Consider the following 16268-nt stretch of genomic DNA (forward strand, 5'->3'; position numbering starts at 1 on the left):
TGAATTGTTTTTGCTTGACCTTTTGTCATTTTCCCCCACGATAGCCATTGTCTGGAACCCAACACTAAACCATATGATGTTGTAAACAACGGGTTCCAAACAATCTTTTGTCTGAGATAGTCAACATAATGTTTGGGACACATAGATACGTCTTATGTATGTATTTGTAGTATATATACATACCCATTAGACATGTATATGTATACATATAGACATAGGCAAGAACATTGGCATACATTTACACATAGATACGCACACAATCTACAAATAAATGTATGTATTTGTAGTAACATTAGAGACGTCTATCTACATATACATACACATTAGAGACGTATATCTATATACATAGTACGTAAAATTCGTGTTCGTCTAGCATAACATTTGTTTTCCCACGTTGGAAAACGAATGCGAATGTTATTCAAACATTCTTGTGTTTTTTTTGTCCATTTTTTAAATGTTTTCGGCTTATTTACCTCATAATAAATAGTTAATCCAAAAGTATGGTATTTATCATTCTCGGATGGTGTTTTTTCGTACGCGAATGCACGTATGGTACGTATGGTTCAGACTATGTCTATATATACATACATACACATACATACATGTGTGATTATATGTATGATTATATGTATGTATATATACAAATTCCTATAGACGTGATGAAGAGTCACATGTAACTCTATGAAGAGAGAGAGAGAGAGAGAGAGAGAGAGCCAGAGAGAGAGATTTTCTTCACGTTAAATAAAAGAGAAGAGGAAGAATGGGGCTCCTGAAGATATGGAGGAAAAGCTTGGAAGCCATAGCCACTGGTGCGAGTGCTAGTGTTGCTTCTGCTAATGAGAAGGTGAACAAGAAGAAGAAGAAAGGGGTGGAAGAGGATGAGCATGATGGACATGATAAGGATGATGGGCATGATAAGGATGATGTCCCACGTACCAAACACAAGAAGAATGGCATGCATGTCTACCATGAAAAACCATTCCCTCCACTCAAGACCCCCATCTCGCCACTCTCTACTAGGGTTTCCTCTACCTTTGGACGCCAGGTCTCTCTCTATGAACATAAATTGCATTCTTCAAGTTTGGCATGCATGCAATGCAATGCAGAAATTCATGTCTCGCACATTAGAATGTTAGATCTCAATTCTCAAAGGAATCTTGACCAATATCATCCCTTGAAACATGATTCAATCCGAATGTCTTTCTTGCTCGCATAATACCATGTCAAGCATATACATATAGTATTAGGAAAAACAAATGCACGTAGTACAAGAAAAGAGTCTTGCATAGAAAAGTAGAAATTTGATGGAATTTTTGTTGAAAAAACCAAAGGTATTGTCTAAAAAAGCATCAGGACCCACCATCCTTTTCGGAACATCGGAAAGAGAAACAGTGGAAAAGGTAAATTTTCTTGTTTTCATTATTTTGACACTAGGAAAATCACCAATATGTTAACTCCTCATATTTGGTCTTTATTGTTGACAAATTATAGCAATACTTCAATCAAGAATTTGATAGGTGTAAGGCTGGAAGAGATGGGCCAGGCGAGTGGGTTTTGTTGAACAACCATTAATTTCACAATATTTCTCATGTACAATCAATGCTAATGCAATGTTTGATCATTAATGCAGGTCCTATATATACGGTGAAAGTAACATCCATAGGAAAGCAAGTGGAGTCCATAAATGAAAATGCTCCTGAAGTTGTATTTGGGATGTCTAAAAGATTCGCATCGGTATGCATATCTTATGGTTTAAGAAAGCTAAATCATTCTAGTTATGTTTCCATGCAATATGATGGATGCTATTTGCAAATTGCTTACACCCATCTTATGGTAATCTTTATTGTATTCATGCGACTTTTGTACTTGTGTTAAATAGCAAAGGTTTGGGGCGGGTAATCCTGGACCTGGAACATATTCTTCAACCTCGGCGTTTGGTAGACAAGTATGTCCTCTCTTTCTCTCTCTCTCTCTCTCAAGAAGTAAACCTTGAAATGCTAACTAAATACTATATGTGTAAACAACTGAAAATCCAAGTTTTCATGGCATGATTGATTTTTAGCAATATTTTGTATCAATTCAGTAGTAAAGGACAATGTGCCAATTTCAGGTTTTATCATACCAAAAATCACCATTGTCTGCTGATTTCAATCGCTCAACACGAGAAGACCAAAATAAAATCTACATGAGTGCAGCATTTGACAAGGTGGTACCAATGAAACACACCCACAAATATTGGCTCATCTACCTAATGAAATAATTATTCACAAAAAGTAAAAAATAGGGTTTATCACTACCATAGAACTTATCCCTATTTACATGCCTAATGAATGTAGATCAAATATGGTGTGGATTCCCCGGGGCCGACAATTTGTGATGATTCGTCTTCTTTAGGAGACCAAATTACTGCAAACTTCAAATCTGCACCCAGATTTCGATTTGGTCGAGAGAAGAGGTTTAAGGTGCATACTTCAAATGGCATGGTTTCCATTAAGTAAATTTTATTTGTTTCAAATATTTTAGCAAGTCTTCACACCTCAAGACTTTGTAGCAAACACTTAACTACAAAGCTGCTATGAAATCAGCAATTAACACACTCATGCCAAACTTCATGATGGTGTAGCAACACACATAGGATTATGTTCAAATAGTTGTCACACATGAAAACAATGAAATGTGAGACATGCCAAATTGTAGATGCCCAATACTTGGGAAATATGTCGTCATAGGATACAAATACATCATATAACAACCGCTCTACAAGCATCAAAGCATATTGTTATGCATCAGATGGCTCATGTATGGTCCAAATATATGGTTTTCTAAGGCACTTCCCATTGAATATTACCATTGCCTTAAGCCAATAAAACAAAATTTAGTAAAGCAACACTTTACCTTCTGGTTCTCACATAGACATCATTCACTACATATAAGGATTACATCGAATTCCTAATAGAATGATGCAAATGAAGAAGCCTTTGTGCACAATCCAAACACCGAAGGAGTTTATATAGACCTAGATGAGGACTTCACGTAGCGCAACCTTTTAAGTACAATTCGCGAAACATCACATAGACGTGGACAAATGCCAATATGACAAACGTTGACCTATGCCACACGTAAAGAAGAAAGTTTTTCGGTGTGTAAATGTTTTATCAGCACCCTTTTATGAACAATGCATCTTCTCCTGGAGTGGGGAAATATGAAGCTGCAAGCTCCTTTGGCAAACAAAATGAGTCAAAGACAAAGAATATTCCTTCGTTTAGTTTTTCGCATAGCAATCGTGATCAAAGAGCTAAGGTATGTACAAGTTTTCTTAATGCAAATGAAAATCCCCTCCAAAAGCTAATTGAAAGAATAAAGATCCTGGAAGTTATGAACCTTTCAAGCCTTATGGGAGTTTTCCCATCGTAATGCATTGAAATTTGTATAGGTTTTCATATCACCACAACATGATAAGGACCATTATGGAGCAGAATCACCAGGACCTGCAGCAATTGGTCCAAAGGCATTCCCAAAGATGGTAAACAAATCTTTGTTTCTAATTGTTCTTTTAAGCATTGCATGTCACTCTGTAATGGAGATGTTCCCATTTAAGTTTCTTGTTGTAATTTCAAGTGTTTTCAGGTATTCTGTATGGTTTGAGTTTTTATTAATCATAATGAATAATAAAAGTTCTATTTCTTATTCAGGGTCAACTACAAATTGATTCAAGAAAACCTTCATGTACTGCCTCTCAATTTGGAACATCTACACGCTTCAAACAATATTACAGTGACAATCCTGGTCCAGGGAACTACAATTGTTAAGTTTTTTGCTCTGTAATGAATGTATGCGTAAGCTTTTGTTATAAATTGGAAAATATATTAAGTGTTTTAATCAAATCTGCAATCAATATATATCTACCTTCCATAAATGAAACAGAATTACAAAATGAATGAATGTTGAATTTACATCGCCAAAATGTTATCAAATTAATTATGTCATTCCATACAAAACTAAAGATATGGAATGAGAAGTTATACCACTTACCCCCATAAGGTAAACTGGATATACAATGAAATCTATTAACTTTGTCAAATCATTATCCATATATGTTAGTGCACACAAAAGTATATCCTCAGATCACATTTAGCATAATATGCTCGATGAACACGAAATATTCTTGTTGTGGCATAAATAGCTATCTGCATCCCAATACCCAGCATTTCTGTCTCTAACAAGCAAAAGTTCCAGTCCAGACAACTGATTTATTGACAAGGTGCAACATTATATGTTAAACGTATTTAATGGATACATACGTTCTTTCAAGTTGCATGACAGGTCAACATGCTTCAAAATTCACTCTAAAAATATACTGCTGTAACGATAACTTAATTGTGTATTCTTGGGTGCAATAGGTATATGCCACTAGAACTTCCAAAGATAGATAAAATCTATTTTTTATATACATCTACGCATCCATCCATATGGATGTACATATATTACATATATACCATCTTTACAAAAAAATTTGTTATTGCATAATCTATAAGAGATCCTTACGTAAAAATTAATATACACTACGAAGTTCCCAAGCCCTAATTTGATCCCTGAGGTACACGGTAGAAATCATATGATTTATCATGTCCTTGCACAGCCTCTTTCAAATGGCGGATAATTGTTCGTTCGCCAGGCAATGCCGATGTTCCAGTAACACCCTCTCTCTTTACAACAAGAAATGTGGTTCCATCTTCATCATTCTCTATTGTGACTACCAAAGAGCCTTTAGCTTGCAAGACACCCATTTCAGCTGCAATTAAGGTTAGATGCACCCCATTAGGCAATGGGTCAGCTTTAAATGGAAGAGGAAGTGGTAACTCGCTAGATGAGGCAAATGTTATGGCCCATTCCTGTGCACTCTGTATTACCTGACCAAAGGTTGGAAAGACAATATATTGGAATTTATAAGACAGATAGTAGATGGCATTCAATGGAAATATATAAAGCTTATGCATCTCAACTTGTTTGTTTTCTTGTCATAAATGATATGAACATACTTTTAATTTTGACTAATCCATGATGTGAAAGCTTATGCATGCTTCTTTTTGTAGTACTACATGATACAAAAGCTTATGCACACTTGAAATACATGTATGAATCTTATGCACACTTCTCTTTTGTCGTATGTGGCGCGTGATTCTTTTTTTGTAGTACATAGTAATCTATCACACAAAATAAGTCTGAGAAAAACCTTTGAAGCTTCATTCGATTCTATCTCTAGTTTCAAAAGTTCGGATGTGGATGATCTGCCGAATAAACCGTACCAAGAAGTTGAATCCTTATTATTAGACTTCTTAGTAGTGGTAGATCCAGGTTGATTGAAACCCCATGACCATAACCACGAAAAGACACCAGCCCGCATTTTGAAATCAGCATCCATTCTGGCTTTCCTTTGGGCTGGGGTTTCTTCCCTCTCATTAGCTGAATTTCATCCCAGAAAAGCATACATCGTTAGTAAGAGAGAATGGCATCCCTAAATGTCTGGAACTGAAGACTTTGATTTCGAAAGTAATATCATGCCAAAGAGAAGATCTTCCTATGAGTTAATGCTATTCTTTTGAATATGGAAGATATAGCAGCAAACCAACACAATGAGATACTAAATGCTCTTGTAACCACTTGTACTCTCCAGCCTTTTTAAAGGCACTGCTGTCCTTGTATCTCATTTGATGAAAATAACACCCTTGACCTCACTTTTGAATGTTGGCTAATTCTGTTTTAAGTTTCTTAAATTTGTCTCCCTTAATATAATGTATACTAGCTTCAGCTCAGTTTTGAATGTTATTGGACTTTGATAAGTTTCTTGATAGTGTCATTTAATATATTATGATCCCCCACAGAGGTTCAGGCCTAGTGGTTTGAGCCTGAGTCCTAGAAATCCTACATGAGTAGTTCAACTCCCACCCCAAGACTCTATTGGCACAATCGACAATTAAACTGCCATTAAGAGGAAAAAAAGAAAGAGTATTTGAAATAGAACACAACCACAGTATTATAGCACGGTAGATTTTATTACAAGTGTACCACAATTTGTTTTTTTGTTCCATATGTTGCTAAAATTTGAGATGTGCATCTTTCTTTTTGTTTTTACCTTTACTGTTCAAATTTGATGTTGCCTCCATTTTGCGTTTGAAAGTCCTTGCTGCCATAAAGACATTAGAAGGTCGTTCCCAGCCCCCACCGAAAACACCATTACTCTCCTTTGGTTGTGGTCGCATAAGGTACTCCAATACAGGTAAATCTTCTCTTTCTACATAATGAATGCAGTTCACTGGACATGCTTGTAAAGCGACCTACAGCATTTCATCAACACAGCCACAAATTTATTTGATTTCACACAAAAGAGATTATATAGCCAAAAACAACTAAATCAAACCAGACCTTGATTTGAGCATCAGAATCCCCCCATTGATTGGTAACTCGAGCACGACCACTGGATTCATCCATGGAGAAAGTTTTGTGTGCATGGAAAACACACTCTCGGCATCCTGTTCATCAATATGTTAGGGTATTAATAGAGATGCGAGACCCATTCGTGATGACGAAGCCCTGACTAAAGTGATAAAGAGGCCTAGATATGCAAGTTTTTTAATGGTATCAAATTGTGAAACAGCCCTGTGCAAGCAAGATGTTGGATGATGAAACCCTAATGAAAACAAAAGTGGCCAGTTGTACACAAGCAAGTTGTTGGATAATGATACCCTAATCAAATCAAAGAGAGTTTGGCGTGTGCAAGATGTTGATGATAAAATCCAAATCAAATAAAAAGGAGTTGAATATATGCATGATTTTGACAATGAAAGCTTTATAGAACTGAAAAAAGTGCTCAGATGATTTGAATGATGAATACCTAATCAAATCAAAATTGAAGAAATGAATGCAAGATTTTGGTTTCTATAAGACAATGCATCACCACATCAGGCATGCCAAGGTTTCTAACAAAAACAACACGCAATTAAGGTTAAAAGTATTTTTACCTATGCAAGCATTCTCGTCGACAAATATACCCTGAGGTCGATCAGGGCCATTCCATGCACTATACGAAAAGCCAGTATAAGAATACTCTGAAGTGCCTCGGGTATTGGGATTAGAGGATGAGTAAGCACGGCGCAACTCATTGCTAGTCAGAGTCTTGTAAGCTTCATTAAGCAAGAGAGTCATTGCATGGCCCTATCAAATCAAACACCAAGGACCGTAGTGTTATGAGTGTATGCACAATTAAGCAATTGGGATTTAATTAAGGTTATCCACTACAGTATGCACACCAGCTCATGGACAGGCTTTTGGCCAGGGACAATCAAAATGGCTATCATCTGGAGTCACAGGGTTTGTGGGTATAGCATATGCATATCTAAGTAATTAAGAGTTACAAACATGACATTCACATATACACACATGACACACCCAGCATTACGACTATAACATACATCCACACATGTGTGAAGTACATGGTGATGGTTTACGAGTACAGTGTGCCATCACATGACACATATGATGTTATTGTCAGTTACATATGATATATTGCACACATTATACAACATGACACCAGTGATGGTGACATCTTGGCATGTCAGTGATGAGTGAACAGTACATCATAAATCCACAGGATGATGTCACATGTCACATACTTATGACATCAAGTGAAACTACATTAAATTCATGGGAAGATGAAAAACCTCAGGTCCAGCAACATCTGGATGGTGTATTTTCTGCAGATTCCGGTAAGCTTTGCGGATTTCTTCGTACGAAGCATCGACATTAACGCCCAGGATTTCATAATAATCTCTGTGGTTCAGATCATCCGCATTAGAGATCCGAGTCGAAGCTTGAGCGATAATCCTGCAGCAGGAGGAGGAGATTAGGGGGGGGGAAGTGCACCAAAAATGATACTCAAATTGATGATAAAAATGATGCTAAACCGAGGAAGCAGAGCAAGATGAAGCAAAACCTGAAGGTTGAAGGGGAAGATGGTCGACTTGTCGATGTTGGGTTCCTTCGATTGGGTTGAAACGAGTATGATGGGAACAGAGGAAACATCAGAGAAGAAGCCATTAGGAAGGAAATATCACAAAAAATATCAAGAAAGATAATTGCTGTTGGTGATGGATGGCTGGAGGAGGCCCTTTTCTTTTTTACAATCTGAGGATCTCTCCCCCCCCCATAAGAAAGTGATCAAATGAACCTTTGAGAAATCTATATACCTTTTGATATGTCACACAATATGTGCCCCGCCCCATCGGTCTCTACGAATGCCGGCCTCGTAACCAAACTATAATAAGACTCGGGAACACAGAAGAGCAAGAGCATTCGAAGAGAAACTATCACAAGCCTCGCAACATTGAAGAGCGTTCGAATGAAACTATAACAAGCCTCGGAACATTGAAGAGCATTCGAATGAAACAAGAATGTGAGTCCTGCCCTCGACCAGATTCACGCCTTTAGACGCGGCCCCCGCAATCCAGACTCTGGCCTTGCATCGCTGAGATATAACGTTCATGTGGCACGAAATCATTGGTCCTGCAAAACTCGGGGTGGGTGGAGTTGTTCTTTGGGCCCCAATGACCGTGGAGATGAATATCAATGGTGCCATTGGCAATAAGCTTACACTTTTTGAGTAAGCCCCTTGTTTCAGATTAAATGGCTTGAAGGAGATAAATGTTGGTGTGGAGCAAAATCCGTGGTCATTGAACATGTGGTGCAAACAATTGCTTCTCTTGGGTATTGGTACAAGAAAAATAAAATGTCAAGCTCCAAAGAAGTTTTCAAATGAAGAGATAAGTGAGATCCACACCAACAATGCATCAAGGTTGGGTTCATTGAGGAGGCACACTTCAAATGGAATGAAGACATTTATTTTGCGACACAAAGTCATTGGCCATGAAAAAGATGATGGACAACAATTATCCAAACTATTGTTGTTGGGGTAAATTTTATATTGACTTGACAAATTTTGTTTAAATGATGAGATAAATGAGATGCATCAAGGTTGGGTTCTAGCATCTTGCTTTATAGTAAGTCCTAGTTTTGGTCACACACTCGAATGAGAACCCATGCTAATTATGTAGCATGAATGCTAATTCTGTATTGGTTTTAAGGAAATTACTAGAAAAACAATGAGGCATAACTTGATAAAGTATAATGTAGAAGAAATAAATTTACAAATCGATTAGAAATTATGGCTAGAAATAAAATGTTGTACATAGTAAACCTTGAAAATTTTGACCTTTAGCTTGAGATCAAAGCCTAAAAGTAACGGTTCTAATGTTTCAATCATACTTTGTAAACTCATACTTTTAACTTTGAAATATTACATTGATAGGTAAGTGATGCTTTTATCCTTAAAACATTGCTTTACAAAATTAGTTCTTTAGAACGCAAAGGTAGAGAATGCTAGCATTGCTTTACACAACATAATGAATGTTAAAAACAAATTGACATATTATTTTGAGATATATTCCTTTGGAAATATCTAGATTGTCTCCAATAGATGTGATAGGTGGATGCATCGATAGGTTTTGTTTATCATCCTTGAAGATCAAACATGACTATGGATGAAAGCATAATATCATCATGTAATATGCATGGAGTTGATTAGTGACTCTCACTATCCAATGATTTTACTAATGGACATTCATTGAGAAAGCACAGACTTGATTGTGTTTGAAGGTGGATCATTGTAGTGCTCATTAGCTTGTTTGGGGCAAAATATGTATAATTAACAAGTCTCCTCACTTGTGTCCTAGTGTTTCATTTCCGATAGAAGAGAATGTGACCCAAGGTGTTTAGAAGCAATGGTGCCAATGGGTAACAAAGAGATATAATATATAGTTTATTATTGTCCTCAAAGTTAAAACATGAGAAAGGGTGAAATAAAGAAGAAAGAAAGAAATATTAATGTCTTCTAAGACCGAAATTGGCCCATGGGACAATTGGTTTACAACAAAATGGGGTGTGTACCCATTCATCGAAAAAAATAAAAAAAATATAGATAAAAGAGTTATAGTATTGTACAAAATGTGTTATAAAATAACATATTCTATAAAGGAAATGGCTTTGTGTTAGGCCTAGTTTCATTTCCATCCAAGTCTCTCGAAAAGAAGCAGGAAATCAAAAGGTTTCAATGTGGGTGTGGGTCGTGGTCCCAATGTAAAAGTTACCCCAACCATAGCTTCTAGGCGGCCTAACTCACGTTCCCTTATCTTCTTAATTGCTTCTACACCACTAGTTAATTTGAACCCTGCCGTCTGAGGGTGTTTGGTTGTTCTTTGGTTTTTTGCTTCAACAAAGGAGAGGTCGAGTGGTGCAGGTATGTCCACATTCATCGTCTCCCCGTGTCCTTGAAAAAATTCATTGGTTACATGTTGGTGAATATTAGAAAGGTTATTGTTTAACATTTTGTAGCTTATTCTCTCTATGTTGTTTTAGCTCTAAGATATATCTACCTAGTTTCTTATTTTTGAAAGATAGTGTAGCCTAAACCAATCCACATCTAACACCATCACACTTTCTCTCAATGATCCACTTATAGCTGAGTTTTTACCAAGTGATTGTAAAAGGTTAATGTTTTTAGAATATTAGGCCAATATCCAACAACCAAACTCGTTACAAAAACCACTTGAGAGCCCTACACCTAGTTTCTTATTTTTGAAAGATAGTGTAGCCTAAACCAATCCACATCTAACACCATCACACTTTCTCTCAATGATCCACTTATAGCTGAGTTTTTACCAAGTGATTGTAAAAGGTTACTGTTTTTAGAATATTAGGCCAATATCCAACAACCAAACTCGTTACAAAAACCACTTGAGAGCCCTACCCTACAAATAAAGCTTTTCTCATGTTGCTACTCAACCTTAGCCTTATATGAACTGGCACTCTTATTATATATTGTTGATCAATTTTCTTGTGCGATCAAGTATCCCTCAACCTAGAAAGTGATGGTTTTTTGCTTCAACAAGGGAGAGGTCGAGTGGTGCAAGTGTGTCCACATTCATCGTCTCGCCTTGTCCCTGAAAAAATTCATTGGTTACATGTTGGTGAATATGATAAAGGTTATGGTTTAACATTTTGTAGTTTATTCTCTCTATGTTGTTTTAGCTCTAAGATATATCTACCTAGTTTCTTATTTTTGAAAGATAGTGTAGCCTAAACTAATCAACATCTAACACCGTCTCATTTGCTCTCAATGATCCACTTATAACTGAGTTGTTACCAAGTGATTGTAAAAGGCTAATGTTTTTAGAATATTAGGCCAAGATCCAACAACCAAACTCGTTACAAAAACCACTTCAGAGCCCTACCCTACAAATAAAGCTTTTCTCATGGGGTTGCCACTCGACCTTAGCCTTATATGAGTTGGCACTCTTATTTTATATTGTGTGGATAAAGTATCCCTCAACCTAGAAAGTGATGGTTTTCTTGTACCTATATGTGCCTCTATTGAGGGATATCACTTTCTCCTCCTTAGATTAAAACCTTTCAAATGAGTTGGTTGTAGCTTAGTTGCTAAGGTGGTTTGGCATAGCAAAAGGACATTCATTTGAACCCTACATTCCACATTGACATCTAGTAAAAATATCAAAAAATATATGCTTCAACAAAAGAGGTGCAAAAGTCAAGCTTTGACACCAATGCCTTGTGTTGGTAGTCTAATAGCTTAGCACTATTTTCTTGTGTGGATCAGGTATCCCTCAACCTAGAAAGTGATGGTTTTCTTGTACCTATATGTGCCTCTACCGAGGGATATTGCTTTCTCCTCCTTAGATTAAAACATTTCAAAGGAATTGGTTGTAGCTTAGTTGCTAAGGTTGTTTGGCATAACGAAAGGTCATGCATTCAAACCCTACATTCCACATGACATCTAGTAAAAATACCAAATAATATATGCTTCAACAAAAGAGGTGCAAAAGTCAAGCTTGGACACCAATGCCTTGTGTTGGTAGTCTAATAGCTTAGCACTAAGGTAAGTTAATTATGTAATGAGAGAGATGGCGTCGTGAAGTAGTGTGTTCACAAGAGAAATGTATTGAACTCCAAGTATATCAAAGGTTACTCAAGCCAACAAAAAGATATAGTTCAACTAGCCAACTTAGCTTTAGAATGATAAGTCAAAGGTTCAAATCTTATTCAAAGGGAATAAGCGAGCTTGAATAGGTCAATAGAGGTATTGTGAATGGATGGACGTGATGGTTAGCATTTTGCTCAAATTGGGTGCCTTGGGAAGATAAGGATGGGTGCATGCTAAAAGAGGAGGTTCCTATGTTTATTTACAAGAAGATCTCTAAGAAGGTATAAAAACGACAAGACGGATGTGAACTTTTGATGTAAAAAGATATTCTAATATGTATTAAAATTAATTTTGGTAACCGTGTTGTCTTCGTGTGATTCGTAATTGGTTGAGGCTTGCGACAAATTTTTTGGTTGGGAAGTATGAGCATGGCACACAAGATATATGGACATTGCCTCGAATTTGATGGAAGTTCGGACATGGAACTTCTCACTGAAGGGCTTGTAATGTTAACATGAAGACGTCACTATGAGGGTTGAGACGAAATTTTTGATACATTAAACCAAGCTCCAAGTGAAAAGTTACAATCGAAAATTTTGATTCTTGAACTTGTCACACCAATCAAGGTTGATGTCCTATCAACCAGATGACGTCCAACTCCAGTGGGACATTTTCGTGAATCCTTGGATTCAATTTCTTGAATTAGGGAAATGTGAATCCATGAAAGCCCAAAGGCATTGAGCTCTCATGGGCTCATGAATCCACAAAAGCCCATATTTTATTTTATTTTTTAAAACTACACCATAGTTTCCATTACCAATCCAAAAAGCATATACAAGACATATAATAATACAATCTAGTGGCAGGTAAGATATCCCCCATTATGTCATAATTGAAACCAACCTTCACCTATGGAGGGAATAACCATTGCGGGGGTACATATTGCCAATCCATTTTTCCATTTCTCTCCACAAAAACTAACAAATCCTTCCATTTGCCTTTAAAGGATTGTTGTTTTAGAAAAGTCATATCTTCACTACCCGTGAAGGAGTCATATTGACCTTTTAAAATTGAGATAAACATCGGCCAAGTTTCCTTCACACAATGAACAGGATTTTGCTTTATTTGCTGAAACACATTTTTGCATTGATCTATCCAAATATTCCATAGAACCACTAATGACATCGTAGCCCATACTGTGACATCCACATTCAACCGATTTGAGCTTGAGTATGGTACAGTAGACATTCGGTTAAGTGCGCACTTTGAACGCAAGGAAGAAGTGCGCACTTAACCGAGCTGCGCACTTAGGGGGTTTCTGAAACATTTTAGGGTTTTTTGGAAATTTTTAGGGTTTTCTGAAATATTTTCCTTCTGTATGCTAATCATACAATTCTTTATAAGAAAAGTGATAAATTTATGTGATAAATTGACCTAAAATGTTTCTAGTTCCACCATTCATACTTTTCAATTTCTTTCTCTCAAACATTTTAGGGTTTTTGGGAAATTTTTAGGGTTTTCTGAAATATTTTTCCTTCTGTATGCTAATCATACAATTCTTGATAAGAAAAGTGATCAATTTATGTGTTAAATTAACCTAAAATGTTTCTAGTTTCACCATACACACTCTTCAATTTCTTTCTCGGTTCTAGATGGTATTTGTCTTTTTGCTACAACTGAGAAATACATCCATTATGCAACAAACCTAATGAGCTTCCTTGGATGCATCATGCGATGGGATTTTTTCTTGCGTTTTCTTCCTAGTGGCAGCAAGTTTGAGGAATTGAAGTAGAGATGGAGGAGACAAGAAAAGAGAGAGGGGGAGCAACAGATAGATCACCGACTACAACTTTTGTCATCTAAACAAGATGCACAGAAAGAGAGAGGGAGGGAGAGAGGCTTTCTTCATGCAAGAAAAGAGCACACACAGATGTGATACATGCACACACAGAAAGAGAAGGAGAACAGATGGATATGTTGCGCGTGGAGAAGGAGAGCTCACGTTCACAACCAATTGCTACAAAACTTGACTATATTCATGATCATCAAGATTTGTTTTCCATTCTTTGCTTATGTTCTTTAATCAAGAATCAAAATCACAGATTTGTAATCGTAACACACACACACACACATGTAGAACACATGACACACATGACATACCCACAGAAACTCCTTTCGTTGTTTTCTTAATGTTTGGACTCGCTCTCGTTACCATAACACTTCTTGGTTCTTGTGTGACTAAACTTGTGGGATGTCCTTGTAATCGTAAACACACACATAGACATACCCACAGAAGCTCCTTTCGTTGTTTTCTGAATGTTTGGAACATAGTTTTAACTTGGTTTGATGTAATTTCGTCATGAAACAATGTAATTTTTTTGATCCGGATTTCGACCACTAAAAAAAGCGCACTTAATAGAATGGTGCACTTATGTGGGCACGCACTTAACCGAATGTCTACTGTATGTCCTTAACTTGCCCTCCCCTAGTTTTAAGGGTAAATAGTTATCTTTTCCCTTTCATAATTTCCATCTAAAAGACATTTCCCCATGTAATAACATTAGGTCCATATGCAACACCAATGAAGCGCAACATATGTTTCCAAACAGAACATGCGGCCATACGGTTCCATAAGGCATGTTAAATTGATTCCAAGTGAAACCCACAAAAAGAGCAAGTTTTGGTTCCCTCCTACCTATGCATCCATTCCAAGACTGGAAGTGCATAGTGGACACACAACCATCTAAATGTAATGATTTTGTGAGGAATCTGTAGAGCCCACAACCATTTCAAAAATACCAATACTAAATGCATAAGAATATTATTATTTAACCATATCTTAGCTGCAACTGACATAACTAGATTCCTCATTCGTTGGAAGTCCCTACCTAATTTTACAGAGTAGTCAAAGAAAGAAACCATCTTACCATTAACATCTCTCCACCACCATTCCACCAGATCCCACTTTAACCCCAATAAAGGCTTACTATCACAAACCCAAATATCCCAGAAAGGGTTTACTTTTTCAGGATGGGGATCAATAATACATACCTTCCCTCTTTTTGCAACCACCATAATAGGCTTCCACTCCACTAAATTGAGAAGGTCATCCTCCATAGAGACCCATTGCAATTTTCCCTTCGAAAATATTATATATGCTAAGAAGGATTCATTAGATGTATAAGCTCTTGCTCCAATCAAGACATTAAACGAAGAGAATGCCCCATACCATACATGGTTTCAATTAAAGAAGAAGGCAAAATCCTATTACAAGCGTTACTTATCACTTGGAACATTAACATACCACCTCTTATTGATTTCAAAACTTGTTCCTTAACATCCCTCGAGGATTGATTAAAGTTTAACCAAGTACGAACATTAGCCACAAATGCCTCATCAATTGCCACCCAATTTAATCTTGTCCTTCTTCCCAAAATATTACCGTAATCATCCTTAATGAAGGGGTTCTAGCAAATTGGTTGCCTTTTCCACTTGTCCTCTCATACATGATGTTTATGCACAAGATTAGACAACAAACATTTCCAAGCTCTTAACAAAGAGTTAAAAAAATTTATCTGAAGTGAAAATAGAAGCCAAAGGCATATCCTTGTGTACAAACCACCACCTCACATTTCGCTTCTAATGTCCACCTCTACATTGAACCAATTCCTTCATACGTTCATGAAGTAGCAATTTCCATGGTTCATTCCCTGGCAGCATACTTCTCAAAACAAATTTCCCAAGTAATGCTCTACATTGAAACATTGGGTCTATCAACCCTAATCTGCCCTCGTGAGGAGGAGATATTATTACCTTCCACGCAACTTTAAATCTTGCATTTGCATAAGATGCAACCCATAAGAAATTGCGGACAAGCCTTTGTACTTGAGGGAGAACAGATCTTGAAAACAACCAAGATGAGAGGATATACCACATCGAGACAGAAGCACTTGATTAGCAATTACAATTCTTCCAGCCAATGATAAATGTTTCGAAGACCAAAACAACAATTTCCTCTTCAATGACATCAACAAGGGGGCAATAAGGTTGATCATGAGTAATATCAACACCAATCATGGGGCAACCAATGTGAAACTCTATTATTCTTCATTCTTATTCCAATAGATTTATTCCAATGTATAATAGCACCTAATAGCTCACAAAATTCTTGCACCACACATTCAACATTACGCAAATTTTGTTCCTCCCCATCCACATA

The 16268-nt window shown here is 36.8% G+C and overlaps 2 protein-coding genes across 2 annotated transcripts; one reads left to right on the forward strand and one right to left on the reverse strand.

Moving 5' to 3' along the window:
- Positions 1-691: 691 nt before the first annotated feature.
- LOC147861543 (uncharacterized) lies at positions 692-4029 on the forward strand. The gene is made up of 10 exons (XM_087322406.1): positions 692-1045; positions 1332-1400; positions 1492-1543; positions 1631-1734; positions 1880-1945; positions 2111-2206; positions 2337-2483; positions 3160-3300; positions 3434-3523; positions 3693-4029. The coding sequence occupies exons 1-10, from the start codon at positions 761-763 to the stop codon at positions 3807-3809; spliced, it is 1167 nt and encodes a 388-aa protein (XP_087178532.1). The 5' UTR covers positions 692-760; the 3' UTR covers positions 3810-4029.
- Positions 4030-4413: 384 nt separating this feature from the next.
- LOC147861544 (chaperone protein dnaJ C76, chloroplastic-like) lies at positions 4414-8146 on the reverse strand. The gene is made up of 7 exons (XM_087322942.1): positions 7991-8146; positions 7719-7881; positions 7020-7212; positions 6424-6530; positions 6134-6335; positions 5234-5463; positions 4414-4910 (listed from the first exon to the last, which is right to left on the reverse strand). Exons 1-7 carry the CDS (start codon positions 8092-8094, stop codon positions 4581-4583), a joined length of 1329 nt encoding a protein of 442 aa, XP_087179068.1. The 5' UTR covers positions 8095-8146; the 3' UTR covers positions 4414-4580.
- Positions 8147-16268: the final 8122 nt, after the last annotated feature.

Source organism: Azolla caroliniana, unplaced genomic scaffold, assembly GCF_043228905.1.
Source record: "Azolla caroliniana isolate FFs.n. ecotype wild unplaced genomic scaffold, voAzoCaro1.0.p SCAF_7, whole genome shotgun sequence".
Classification (NCBI taxonomy): Eukaryota; Viridiplantae; Streptophyta; class Polypodiopsida; order Salviniales; family Salviniaceae; genus Azolla; species Azolla caroliniana.